This window comes from Grus americana, chromosome 4 (assembly GCF_028858705.1).
Source record: "Grus americana isolate bGruAme1 chromosome 4, bGruAme1.mat, whole genome shotgun sequence".
Taxonomy (NCBI): Eukaryota; Metazoa; Chordata; class Aves; order Gruiformes; family Gruidae; genus Grus; species Grus americana.
This window is the reverse complement of record NC_072855.1, coordinates 56,455,815-56,469,853: the sequence shown is the minus strand read 5'-3', so window position 1 is coordinate 56,469,853 and position 14,039 is coordinate 56,455,815. Positions and strand designations below refer to the sequence as shown.

The following is a 14,039-nucleotide window of genomic DNA, read 5'->3' as shown; positions in this document are numbered from 1 at the left end:
GGCTTTGTGCCTTAATGTCTCTGGTGCTGGAGTGAGCTGGATGGTACTCTTCTGCATAGGGTCATTAATGAAGGTTTTTTTGTTCTATGGCCTCTCCTCCCATGTTATGTGGAAGTGCCATCTACTTCACTATCACAGCTTCCAAAACAGAGCTTGCTTAAAAGCGTATCAACTTGGGCTTTTTACCTCTGTTCGTATATGTACCCTGACAGACAAGTATGTGTGTTCTATGGAAGTTAACATGTGCAGAGGGATAATACTGCCTAAAGACAGCTTGTAGTGCCTGGAGTCTCCATCTAGGTAATCCAGAAATGAGCTGAGCAGAGGCTTAATCCAGTTTTTGGATTTTGGTACTTGCTGCCTCAGATTAAATTCTTAGTTTGCTAGTAAAAAGAGATCAGGCAGCTCTATCTGAGGCCTAGCTGACTGTAGAAGTGTCTGTTACTTGCGCATGTTTTAGATTTTTCATATTCTTGAATGGCATAATGGTTGGTTATGGAAAAGTGCAGAGAAAATGTTTAGCTCACACTGAATTGAAATGCCTTGTTGAGAGGAGAGAGCTTGTTCCTGCTGGAGAGAAAAATGGTCATGAAACTAAGTGCCCCTGGAACTAAATTGCAAGCTAATTTATTTTGCTTGACTGTCCCACAGAAATATTTAACTTAGATTACTTCCTTAATTTGTTATTGAGTCAGTGTGTGAGCTAGCAGTTTACCTATGGGTAGGGAAAGAAATAGTGGTAGGACAGAAAACTGTTACTTCATAGCTTTAAATGTTAGAAATACGATAGTATATGGATGCTGGATTATCACTAAAGCTGTGATAATCTTCATTTGTGGCCTGCTGATACAGGGTGGTATTTTAGAAGAGGTTTTTTCTGTTTGGTGCCTTTACTGTTTTTTTTAAATAAATAACCTACTATATTGCAGTAGTCATCTGAAGATTGCTTGTATTCAAGCATTTATCTGCTCCTAAAAATAGTTTTATTTGATTCTTAAATCTGTGTTTAAAACTATCACTATATTTTCATCTTTAGATGTAGTGTTTATGATGCAGCAGTGCTGCATCATATTATTAACAGCACAATAATATTATTATTGTGTTCATTATGCAAAAATGTCCTATTCCCCCTTAACAGAGAAAAAAAAATTTTAATTGCATTATTTAGTAAACAACGAGTAAGCTGAGTCACAAGGATCTATATCTTTTGCAAGTAAATTTTTACTCTGTGTTGTCTTTTTAAGGAACGCGAATTGCTTTGAAGGGCTTAAGATTGTGTAAAAAAGATGTTTCCTTTAAAAGACACTGAGATGGGTGCCTCCACCTTCTTCGCCTCAGCTCTGCCACATGATGTTTGTGGAAGTAATGGCCTTCCTCTGACACCTAACTCCATCAAAATTTTGGGGAGATTTCAAATCCTTAAAACAATCACCCATCCCAGGCTTTGCCAGTATGTTGACATTGCCAGAGGTAAACATGGTGAGTATCTGTTTAAAAAGGAAATTTTATGTGTAGTTACAGTTATATTTTTGTGACAATATATCTAAAGGTGTCTGAGCAGAATATAGCTTTTATAGCACCAGAAAGTGGCTGGTTTTCGGTCTCAAAATGACTGTATACCTTTGCTGTGACTGGCCATACTGGTGCTTTTGTTTCTTCCCTACAGAGTGAAGGCAGAGGTTAGTTGTCTGTCCTCTTTTGTTATATGTTATGCTAACAGATAAAAGCTAAGAACTTTCTTCTTTTTATACCTCGTTGTAAAATCCTTGTACTCACTTGCCGTGCCATGTCTTTGTGTGGGACGTTGAAATACATGTATTTTTGAGGCTGAGCTCCTACACCCATGTTCTAATCTTGTGAACATTTCCATGTGATGATTAGGCGTCTTATACTTGACTGAGACAACAAGAACAAAAGCAAATCATCTTGTGTCTTGGCTGCAAGCTTCCCTTTTTTTTTTTTTTAAATGCTAGCTCTTTAAGATCTCTTCCACTAACGATTACTTTATTCTAGTACAGGTATTTTTATTTTTTTTAGTAACTGTTATGACACTTATTGTTAGCTCAGATAAGGCTTCAGTTGTTTGGGTTTTTTCTGCTCCAGATGATCTTATTCTGTGGCAAGCTCAGCAGTAGTACAACACTTAATTTCCACAAAAAGGCTGCAACACCTGTGACAATTTAAGTGTTTGCCACCTTTAACTTATAATTCAACAATGTTTCCATATAAAAGTGCATTGTATGTATTTGTTTGATTAGCTACAAGGTCTCATAAAGTAGAGCAAGTAATTTTTTTTCCCTTTATAATGCAGTATGCTAGGATGTTTCGTTTTTTTAGAAAATGAGGGTATTGCCAACTCAAAACACTGAAGTGTTCCACGGGGCAGGGAGGTTCTTTGTGTGTTTTCATTTGCTCTCAAACTTGTAAATTTTTCATTTTCTGCAGTCAGGAGATCTAGAAAGTTTATTCATTTTCATCTTGGTTTTGCTAGCAGCTCTTGAAATGGAAACTGGGATTTTCTTACAATACTGTTTGGGTTAAGGTTAAGAAACATTAGCTAACATAACATTCAGTAAATAAAAGGTATGGTTAAATAGGAAAACATGGCCTTTTTGACAATGAAGAGTCAATGACATGAAGGTTTATGGGTGTGTATAATAAGTATGAAGGAGAAAATATCTTCTGATGGTTGAAGTAACTTGAAGGATAGGAAATACGATGTCTAACCATGAAGTCTGGAGACTGTTCTGTACCTGGTGGTTAGAATAGCAGTTAATCACTTTCAAATCACATGGCAAATTTGGTGGCAAATTTTATCATTCTGATATTGACAGAATTTTTCACTTGTCAATCCTATGCATAGTGATTTAATGTTCTTTTTCTTGCAAATGTCAGTTGTTACCCTTACGGGAAAATATGAAAGCAGACTAGGAAAAGAATGCAAAAAAATGTATTTACATATGTGAATTCCCCCAAAAAACCCTCAAAAGGGGAATATAAAAGTAATAGAGAAACATTTAAACTGATTTTTTTTTTTTGTAAAATTAAACTACTTTTAAATATTTGCTAGCATTGTGGAAGGCAATCCCAGAATTTTTTTCTTCCAAAGAAAGCTTAAGTGGTCTTCTGATTTCAAAAAGGAGAAACAGAGAGTTGAGTAACAAGCATTCTAGCTTTAATGTGATGACTTGTGTTCCTCAAAGTATTTTCTATCTTTATCTTACTGCAACAATCTTATAAAAATATGTTTGAAAAAATTCAGTTTGATTTGGTTTTGAATCTGAACATTCACTACTAGCTGTTCTATGAGTAGTGGAAGTAGCAAAGCCCAGCTTCTTTAGGAGTTATCTCCCACCCCCATGTAACACCTCACACCATCATCTTTTCCTACTTTTTAATTGCTGTCTTCAGTGCAACAATTGTTTTGTCTTTTCCTTTATATTCGGATCCAGCCCATCAATATTCAGAACATGTGGGAGCTCTGCAAGTCCTATAGCTATTTGTTGGGCAAGAGGTACTAGAGCTAGTAATGTGCTAGTTGCCCCATCAGGACTGAAGTTCCTGTGCTAACTCAGCGTCCCTTTTCTCAAAGCTGGCGTTACTTTGAGTCTCTCGTCAACCCAACCACAGATTTGTGCAAATCTGTAGATGCTTATCTTCTTTGAGACCTCTATTCTTAGGTCAAATCTGACTGACATTGGCTGAGGGGTTCAACATTTATTAGGATGTTACTGGGTGGATGGATTGTCAGTGCTTTGCATGAGAAAACAGGGAAGATAATCCACTGTATCTCATAAATTAAAATGGTGATGGTATCCAGAAATTGTACATCTTTAAAATTTAATTGTGTGTAATTTTCCATACAATGAATGTCAAAATACTTTAACATCTGCCATATAGGCAGACTGAGAAGTCTGTACTCCCATTGTCTCATTTGGATTCTAGTCCTCTTATACTTTTTTTTTTTCCCCCCAATTAGAGAGACTGGTTGTGGCAGCTGAACACTGTGAAAAGAGTCTGGAAGATTTGCTACGAGAAAGCAAGCCGGTCAGGTAAGATGTCAAGCTAAACTCCAATCCACTCACTGTAATTTCACATATCATCGGTGGCAAAGCCCTGGACCCTTTTTTAACTTTTACTGGTATATATAAATTTTACTCTGTTGAAGTCTAATCTAAAGACATTGTTTATTGGACAAACACGTGCCTGAAAGAGGGAGTACTTATTTCCATACGATTCTAAAAGCCAGAAGAGTTGTGGGGAACTTGCTTACGACTGAAATACTTTGTAACTCATAAAATCCTGTCTGGTAATACTAGTTTCAGGTTTTCTTTTTAAAAATAGAATCAGACCTATGGCAGGGTAAGTATCTTCCTAAGAATTAATTTGAAGATTATATATCTGTCAGATGATGAAATGTAAGTTTCACTAGAAAGGACAGAATTTGGTGTGTGTTTTTCATGTGCAGAAATGTATTAATTTATTAGCTAGAAAGTGGACAGGATGCCAGATACATATGTCAGGGTGCTAGCAAGTGATTTGAATTTGGGTTAGTACAGTCATTTCAGCAAGACTTTGGTCAAAACAAAGTCCAAAGGCTGGATACCAGGAATATTTGCTTTCATGCTAGTATGTATAGCGTAGTTGATCTGTATCTTTAAAGCAGCAAACAAACAAAATCGCCATCAGACTTGTTGCTAGAAGTGTTAGCTGTAATTTTTAAGTCTATCACTATTACCTTTGGACCAAAGAAGTGGTATCTTGTCCTAAAGAATATGTAACACAGAAAATGTGAACAATGAAGAAGAGAAACATTATTTCCATTTGGGATTGCAAGGCATTGTGAGCTAACTGGTTATTTTCAGAACACACAAATACATAAATATAAAACACATTTAGAGAAATTCAAACTCTCTTCATCCTATTTTCTGGAAAATGTATAGCAAGCATTAGATTTCATCTCTATTGACAGTCATGCAAGCGTAAAGATGATGATTACTCAGTAAAATAATCGACAAATTTTTATGGGTCTTCCTGCTTAACTGCAGTTAACATTCTCAGGTGGGCTGTGTTTGATACAGTACTATCCACAGAGACTTCCTGTGACTCATCCCAAGTTAGATTTGTACAAAGGGAGTAATGCTGGATCTGTAGCCTTTTGGAGCCTTGCAACCCCTAAATAGGATAACTATGTTGTCTAGCAGAGATAAATCTAAATGCAAAATGCCCTGTGCCTGTGCGTTAGCTTTTTGTGAACTTAAACTTGTATTGCAGTAAGTGTTGCAGGGACTGTAGCTTGAGGAATGTTAGGCAAATATGGCTTCCATTTTTTCTTAAGATAGAGAGGTATTTAGTTGTAAAAGGCTTCTCATGTGTGATAGATATTACAGCCCTTCACACAGTTTTGCATCAGGTTCCTATTGTGCAAAGTTCCACAAGTAGTTAAAGCATCAGAAGCTCTTTTCTCTCCTTTTTTATTCAGTTCTCACACTGTTCTTTGAACATGTGTATTTTGGTGTTAGCTGAGAAGCAGCCCAGACTGTCTGCTGCCTCTTGACTGTTTTTGAAAAAGCATGCATCTAGCTGTTTTAATTTGCTTTGAATTGCTTGATACAGTATACTTATGTAGATTCTGTTACAACTTCTGTTGCAATGTAGTCCTGCAGCCTAAGAATTGCAAGGGGCAGGATGTCCTTCTCCGGGGGGGGGGGAGGATACATTTCTCTACCATAATTCTATAAACAAAACTTTCTCAAATAATAATTGTGGTCTGTATGCACATCCATTCTCCCCCTTTATACTAGCATGTGTTTTGTGGCATCCAGAAAGATTTTGGAGACCTTTTTAGATAGTTTGCTAGGGTATGCAACTTCATTTTTTTGACATGCTGAGAGAAATTAGTTTGTGACAGTTACCTCAGCTACTTGGGCTGTGGTTCTGTTGAGAGTAGATGCATAAAGCCTGGCTTTGTATTTTCCTCTTGGCTTGAGAGAGTTTTTACTGAAATGAGTTATTCTACTATCTGATCTTTCTTTTGAGCCGATTGGGATTTCTTCAGGAAGTTGACACCTGAAATATAGGGCTAAAATATAGGCTGTATGTATGCTCATAGCTTTAAGAGACATTAGTGACTCATCTACTGTAAATTACAGCTTTTGCAGTAGTAGCTAAAAGATAAATTATGTTCACTTCAAATGAAGTTTCTTGCAAGACTGACATTTTCCCTCCACTTTTATTTTCTTTATGAAAACAGACATTTTTGGATCTTATGTGAGACCTATAAATTTGCAGAAATAACTTGGATGGACCAATTCCCAGTTATTGGTTACATGATCTGTCTATATCAGTTACCTTTGGAGGGAAATATTTGGCTTTTTCCATGTATTCTGATTGTATTGGTCAATGATAGCATAGCTGGTTACACATCCGGAGTTGATATGTATGCTATTGCAATTAATTTTATAAACTGTTTATAGAATGCGAGAAGCTGCACTTCTGGTTTCTAGATTAATTTTCCTTACACTTGCCTGTAACCTAAGTCCTTTGCACCTGTACCACAAGCTGATGTAAAATCAGCAGGAAATCTTCTATTATGTTAGTGCTGAAATTCAAGACATTACATTATGGACTGTCTATCTTTCCATACATACTGGAAAACAGGCCATACAGCTGTTTGGTAGTTATTTGCAGTTAATCCTTCCTGAAGTCATGCATCAAGTGTAGCATACCTTCCTTAATATATGAATTATATTAAAAAAACAGACATGCAGTGTTCTTTGTTCACTTAACCTCAGTTTCACCAAGTTTTCTAATTCTAATGAATCAGTTGCACATAGGGGCTGAATACTAGAAATTAGAGCTCTAACCAGTTACTTTATTTGCTCTGTCACAGTGCAGTAAGTCATTTTACTGAGCGTACTACCAAAAATTTTCTAGAATTCGGATTTGTGATATATTCAAGAATTCATTCATTAGCTAAAAATACTGTGACTGCAGTTTCCAGGAATTTACAAAGGTGGTTTGTCATTGTCCTCAAAGTTAACATGCTCAACTTCACTTTCAAAAGGTAACGCGAGTAAGTGTTTGGTAATTTATGGTTAGATTATTTTTCTCTTTTGAGTGATGCATATTTGGGATCCTAGAAGGAACATGTACTGCTTTTAGAAGTCTGTCAGGTAAATTTTGAGAACTCTTAAATGAATTAAATGAGTTGGCTCTTTGCAATTCGTACCATAAATAACTAGATGCAGAAAAGGAATTTAATACAGCTCTTCAGTTTTGTGTGTTTTATTCAGGGGATGACCGTGTAAACATAACTACAATTAATACTTCTAAAAGTGACATGAATTCCAATTTTCTTTACTGTGCTTCCACAGGGCATCACAATAACAGCAAGGGAGCTAGCTCTTTTGGAGTTGTATGTGACGGGGAACTCAGGCTGCAACCATGGATAAGAGTTTTTTAGGATAGGGTACGATAAGAATTTTGGGCATTGATGTCCCATTTTTACCAGGCCAGTCTCCATTGTCCTCTGTGTGAGAGACTGTAGTCTGGGTCATTGTTTCCTGTTTATTCCTGATTTATTGTCCTGCTTGTTGTTACTCTGAGTCAGAGAAAGTATGCACTTAATTTTAGTTTATAGCAGTCATGTTGCTGCATAATCAGCTCTCTGATGTATGTTCAGGAGTCAGTTAAATTTTTAAAGGGCTAGGAATTTATGTACATAGTCAAGCAAAAATAGTAAATACCTGATTTAAGCTCATAATATTTTACTGCTGTTCAGAGATTTGAAAACGTGTCTCGGTCTGGCTGGCTAGCTCTGTGTCTTCTTGCACATACAAAGGATTTTTTTCTTGTGAGTTGAAAATAAGTCACAAAAATTATGGTGGGTAGAAGTTTTGTACTTCAATAGTCTCACTAAAGGTAGTTTTCATCTTTGTGGCAGTCGAAGCTTTACTAGATTTTCAAAGTTGCTAGTTATTTTCGCACTGTTGATACCACAGACCAGAATGTAAGATGTGAATTTATTTTTAAGGTTCTCCATCTTTTAAACACATTTACAACTACTCCTTTGGGATACGTTTTCCAGACAGTGTTAAAGGAGTTATATTCTCTGCTCCTGTGCTGTTATAATAGGAGTTGTGAGCTTTTCCTTTTCTGTCACGCTTGAAGTGTGTTTCTTCTTTGAAGAAGTTGGTCTGCACTTGTATTCATAATAATAAAAACGCCAGCAAATACTGACATTCAGCAGACTTTTGGCACCTACAAAAGAGTTTCTGGACTGGTCTTCAATTTGTGGCTTGGGCAGTCTAAGCCTATTCCTTTCTTCAATAAAATATAGTTGTCATATGTTTTGAAAGTCATGGTTTTGAAAAATTGCTAGTGAACCATCAGAGATACAAGGTATAGTTTGTTATACATGGAACATTTGATGGGAAGCAGACTGTGTCCGCAGCTGTTTTACTAGTTTGGAGAAAACATGATCTGACTGATTCGGATGAGTACATTTTATTTGGCTTTATTAAACAGTTGTGTGCTCATTGATTGGATTAGATTTCTTTATGCCATCCTTGCTGTTAATGTGCTTTTGGTAAACTTGAAGTGAAACTACCTTACAGAAGAGATTATTAGATGGGGGGCAGAAAGCAATTTCTGACTAGCCAGGGATTCTTCAAAAATATCATAAGACAGGTGCAAATCATCAAAAGGCTGAAGGTTTTACATGATTTGACTTGAAGAGCTGCATATGAGCAGAACTTCAAGGGCTGAGTGTATTCTGCTTTGAATCAAGTCTGTGTTGGAATTTCACATGAGAAATCCATATGTCATAATGGGGCTGCATTAAGCAAGGATAAATGATGTAGTAGTAAAATGAAGTAGCATTAATAAACAAACTTATAATTATTTTTTTTCCTAAGCACAAGTGAGAGCCTATAGTTTGGGCATTTAGTGTCTGTAGAGTTTTCCTTTAGTTTCTTGCCAATGCTTTATTTCCAAAGCTACGATGAAAGATTAGCCATTAGTCCAGACTTGTTTATGTATTGTCCAATGATGCTTTTTTTCATATAGGAGTGTTTTGGGATTTTTTATTTCTGTAAGTAATTTTTAGTCTGACTACAAATCTTCCTGTAGCATTCCTTTTAGCATAGGTTGTCTCCTGTGACTGCCTTTCCCCTTGCAACAAGATGATTGTTTGGAATGGAAAAGGGGTATAGCTTTCATGAGGTAGTTGAAGTGAACGTTATTGCTGTTGATGTCTGAGTGACCTTTTTAGGTATGGAACCAAATTCTTTGCTTGTATAGTTGGCTGCAATGTTTGATGGCAGCACAAAGACATCCCAGAACACCCGTCTACCTTACATGTGAAATGTAACAGTAAGTGCATACTTGTTTCTTATCTTCCTCTCTTCCAGGAAAAAAGAAAACTGGAGAATCCTACTCTTTGAGATTATGATAGTCTCTACTTCTTGCTATTAAAAAGTACCTATGATGGCTGTATACAACACAAAGTCTGTAGATTGGAAAAAGTGTGTAATTATCTTTCACCCTTTTGCTCTACTACGTTGCTTCTGTAGTTACCTGTAGACACTTCATACAGATTTCCATGCTAAAAGCAGTATTAAATATCTTGAGCTGGGGATAAGTTATGCTGAGTTTATTGAGAACAAAAGTAGTGGAGAGTTTTGAGTCTTCAGTATCTAGTGCAAGAGGATGCTGAGTTTCTCTTGAACAGACCAAACACCATCCTCAGCAGGAGGGTGGCTTAATCCTGCAGAGCTATTTCTGCAAGGAACTGTCTAAGGATCAGTGTTAAAATTTCATTCTGTATAAATGAGCAAACCACTACTAATGAGCTAATGGCTGAAAAACCTAATGTCAAATTTGTGCTGTGCGAATCCTACTGGATTTAAGCCACATTAATCTTGATGTTGATTTATGATAGTTGTGTTTAGAATAAAAATTGCCTGTAGTCACATGAGAACAAGATGTGGTTAGTATATGGTTATTCTAACTTAATACAGTGTTTGACACTTCATCCTGCTTTTAGGAAGGGAAAGAAAAGGAAGAGCTAACACATTAAACTTGCTATACAGTGCATACTTCTAGAAAGGGATTATATTTTTAAAGTGCAAGTTCTTGTATTTGGAACTACTAAGCAGTGTCTTCAGGGGATCATTTGTCACTAATTAAGGATCTAACAGTTGGTTTATTTAGATGCATTGATATGCTTGCAAACATCATTTAATGTCATTGTGGTTTGAGATAATTTCTTCTGTGCATATGGATGTTCTCTCCTTGGGTTCAAGCTCCTCTATTTTACAGTGCAAATAGACCCAGTCTTGTGCCTAGAAGCTGCATTAGTCCCATACCATCCCTACATCAGTGTTGTGCCAGACTTGAAATCATAGATTTACAGAACATAACGTTATGGGAAACGTGTTATAACCCTTTTCTCCCTGCTCTGCAATTTTGTGGGCACCATGTCATGAGCACAGCACTAAGTTAACTGAATTGCTTGGCTCCTGAACCAACAGAACCTTCAGATGGACAGATACATGTGCAGAACTTGTATTGGGACTGAATACACACACTCACACACATGTTTATAGCTAGATTGATACTAGGGAATTAGAGACTGCAGTGATAGGAGTGTTGTGGCTTAACCTGGCCAGCAGCTAAAACAACCATACAGCTGTTCCCTCACTTCCCCCCTGGCCCCCGCTCAGTGGGATGGGGGAGAGAATTGAAAAGGGGGGGGGGGGGAAAGGTTAGACTAGTGGGTTGAGATAAAGACAGTTTCATAGGACAAAAAAGGAAGATGTTAATAGTGATAAAAGAATATACAAAACAAGCGATGCACAGCACAATTGCTCACCAGCCAAAGCCACTACTCAGCTACTTCTCACACCAAACTGTCTCCTGGCCTACCTCCCAGTTATATATGGAGCATGACATCATATGGTATGGAATATCCCTTTGGCCAGTTTGGGTCAGCTGTCCCGGCTCTGTCCCCTCCCAGCTTCTTGGGTGCCCCCCACCTTCTTGTTGGCAGAGTGCGAGAAGCTGAAAAGTCCTTGACTGCTTAGCAACAACTAAAAACATCAGTGTGTTTTTAACATTATTCTCATCCTAAATCCAAACCACAGCACTATACCAGGTACTATACAGAAAATTAACTCTATCTTAGCCGAAACCAGGACAAGTGTTTAGAAGGCTGGGAGGTCAGGCTAGTTTACAGATTTTAAAGTATTAATTTCATTCATTAACAGAACACATCATGCTAAAGGTTAACTCATGCATGTTATTAGTCATTACTGTGTACACAAAACTGTTAAGTCTTTAACACATATTGTAAATTAGCTGTGAGTATACAATATCATGGAGCTGATGGTGTACAGTTAACAGTGGTAGCTATGGCCCTTGGTGGTTCTTGGAAGTCAAGGTCATCAGACTTGAGAGCTCTTTGAGTAAAGTAAGAACTGGTATAGACTGGTCTGTCTTCTACTATTATCTAATGCCTGATATTTTAATGTTATCACTACTCACCAGCCCTTGCAAGAGGTGGTTTCCTGTACTCCCAGTACTACTTGTTTTGTTTTGTTTCTTGTGCACTTGGGAGTATGTCTTGCATATTTACAGTCTGCTGTGCTTCTCTTGTCCTTTTGTCAGGCAACTTTTGTTGTGTGGATTTCTCCTAAATGCAACTATATCCATCTCTATTTGCTCCTTTGGTGATCACACTTCTTGTATCGCTTTCAAGGAAATTTAATATTAATTATATGCTGATTAATACATTTTTAATTTATAGTCACAGGCATTTTTGCTACAATTAAGTTTATTGTTACCTCTCTAGGTAAGTGTTTCCTGCCTTTTGTGATGACACGTACTGTGATATAGATCAAAGTGATGCACTTCTAATGCCTTTTGGAATATTAGTTGTTAGCTATGAAATTCCTAACAGCACCATGGCTTATTGGCCTAGTTGCAAAGTCCCTTTGATCACCTGCATTTGCAGACTGTTCTTCTTTTGGAACTTTCTGTTCTGTTTCACTTTTGAGTAGCATCTGTACCATTGATACAGGGATCCAGATTTTTTGAGCTGACTACTAAAACGTACCTAGGTATGGCTTTTAACTTTAGATATTTACGTTTGGTTTTTTTTAAAAGTATGGTATAGCCAAATTGTTAAAAGAACACTACTGATTTACAGGAAATGCCTGGCTTTAGGAGAAGAGCTGTGCACTGTTGCAATTTTTGTTCATAGCTTTAAAAATTCTGTTGCACCTTTATAAAATGAAAGGAGGGGGGAGGTCAGGGGTTAATTAGGAATGTAGCTTGTTGCTAATGCTTAATTCTCTCATGCAGAGATGCCTAATGTGCAGCCTTTCTCTCAAAGGCTGAGAAATTTGAAAATAGATTGCTTTAGTGCAGTTTTACAAAGTTCTAGATGCTTTTCCTGCTGTCCAGTAACCATAAAAAAGAAAGCATGCTCACTTATCATTCCTACTAATATCTGTACTTTCTGGAGTTAGTGGTTATATTTGTTTCTTCGAAATTACTTTCCTTTTTTTTTAATGTAATTTATTTTCTAAAAAGTTAATTATCTTCTAGTGTGTTAGATCTGCAGCTACTCTATCAAGAAGTAGCCAACAGGCCTGCCCTGCTCCTTTTTTTTTTTTTTTTTTAAACTGGCAGTGCTTCACAGGACTGCAGAAATGAGTAACAAAAAATCAATCCTGTCTGGCTGCAAGGACAGCATTATTTATTGCTAGCTAGTCACGATTTCTAGAGCTGTCAGTTCAGTTCATACTGCCGCACAGCTGCAATTATGTTAACTGCATTAATAACTACACTTCATTTACAGCTTTTCTTTTAAAAATTTTCATTGATCAGATTCTTATTGAGATTTTTCTGATCCACCTGGGGTGCCACAGAAAGAATGAGAGAATCCATCTCCTTATATAATGAAGTTAGGGATCCATCACTTCTGTTGCAGTGGGAAGGAGAAAGTCGACATGGTTAACATTAATCAAAACTCTTTTCTCATCCCGTAGATATAAGTCTTCCTTAAAAATAAAATATGCAATTGTCCATTGTAACCGTAAATGGGAGAAAGCCTTGGATGACCCATACTAAGAAGAGGGACCTTTCTCAGGCTACATCTTTATTAGCAAGTAATGTGATCCAGTAGGAATAGATGTGTAAAGCAAAGCGTCCTATACATCTTTTAGGGGTGCGGATTCCATATAGCTCCAGTCTGCTCTGGACGAAATGCCCATTAGCAGCTGTAGGCAAGTACTGGATCCTACCTTGTGGTTCATCTAAAAGGAATCCAGTTTGTGTGCTTGAAACCACTTTGTGAATCAAGCATGGTAGGAGAGGCTGATCAGGAGGGTATACTTTAAAAGTATGCTCTGATCCGAACTCAAGTCTTAATGTAGAACTCCTTAAGTTGCCTTGAGCTCTCTGCTGCAAACACAAAACTGAGGGTTGCTGTTTTCATTTGTTTAACTTAAAGCTCAGTTTTGCATAAGCTGTAGAAAAGCTATGAGCTGAACCTGTATATGTAGCTTATTTGCTGATTATCAAAGTAACCGGTAAATAGGCTCAAACCTCTCATCTTTTCGTCTTAGTTGCTCAGAATTCCTGACAGGTATAATTCATTTTCAAAGATCGAATACTTACTTTCCGTGCCGAGTGAAACAAGGGAAGCTAGAAGTTGTGGGGTACAGTTCTTGCTTTACTTTATATTTGTAGAATTACAGTTAAGGTGCTGAAAGTAGGTGAGGATAGTTGGTTCTTGTATGAATTTGTGTGTGTTTGTGTGTACTTCTTGGGGGGGGGGGGGGCGGGGGCGGGGTGGAAATCCCTGTATCTATATCATGGTTTACCCCAGCTGGCTACTAAGTACCACACAGCTGCTGTGGTCAAGATAGAGACAGTTTAACAGGGCAGCAAAGGAAGAGAAAATAATAATAATAATGATAAAAGAATATACAAAACAAGTGATGCACAATGCAGTTGCTTGCCATCTGTTG

At 37.2% G+C, this 14,039-nt stretch overlaps 1 protein-coding gene across 11 annotated transcripts in view; it reads left to right on the top strand.

Moving 5' to 3' along the window:
• The window catches only part of TBCK (TBC1 domain containing kinase), a 115,282-nt gene that overhangs the window by 5,348 nt on the left and 95,895 nt on the right, over positions 1-14,039 (top strand). For all 11 annotated transcript variants that reach the window (XR_008576973.1, XR_008576974.1, XR_008576976.1 and 8 more), the window contains exons 2-3: positions 1,245-1,479; positions 3,980-4,052. Coding sequence is in view for 7 of the 11 variants with exons in the window: in XM_054824770.1 (XP_054680745.1) it covers positions 1,287-1,479; positions 3,980-4,052 (266 nt within the window). In the remaining 4 variants the exon portion in view is untranslated. The remainder of the gene's footprint in view (positions 1-1,244; positions 1,480-3,979; positions 4,053-14,039) is intronic.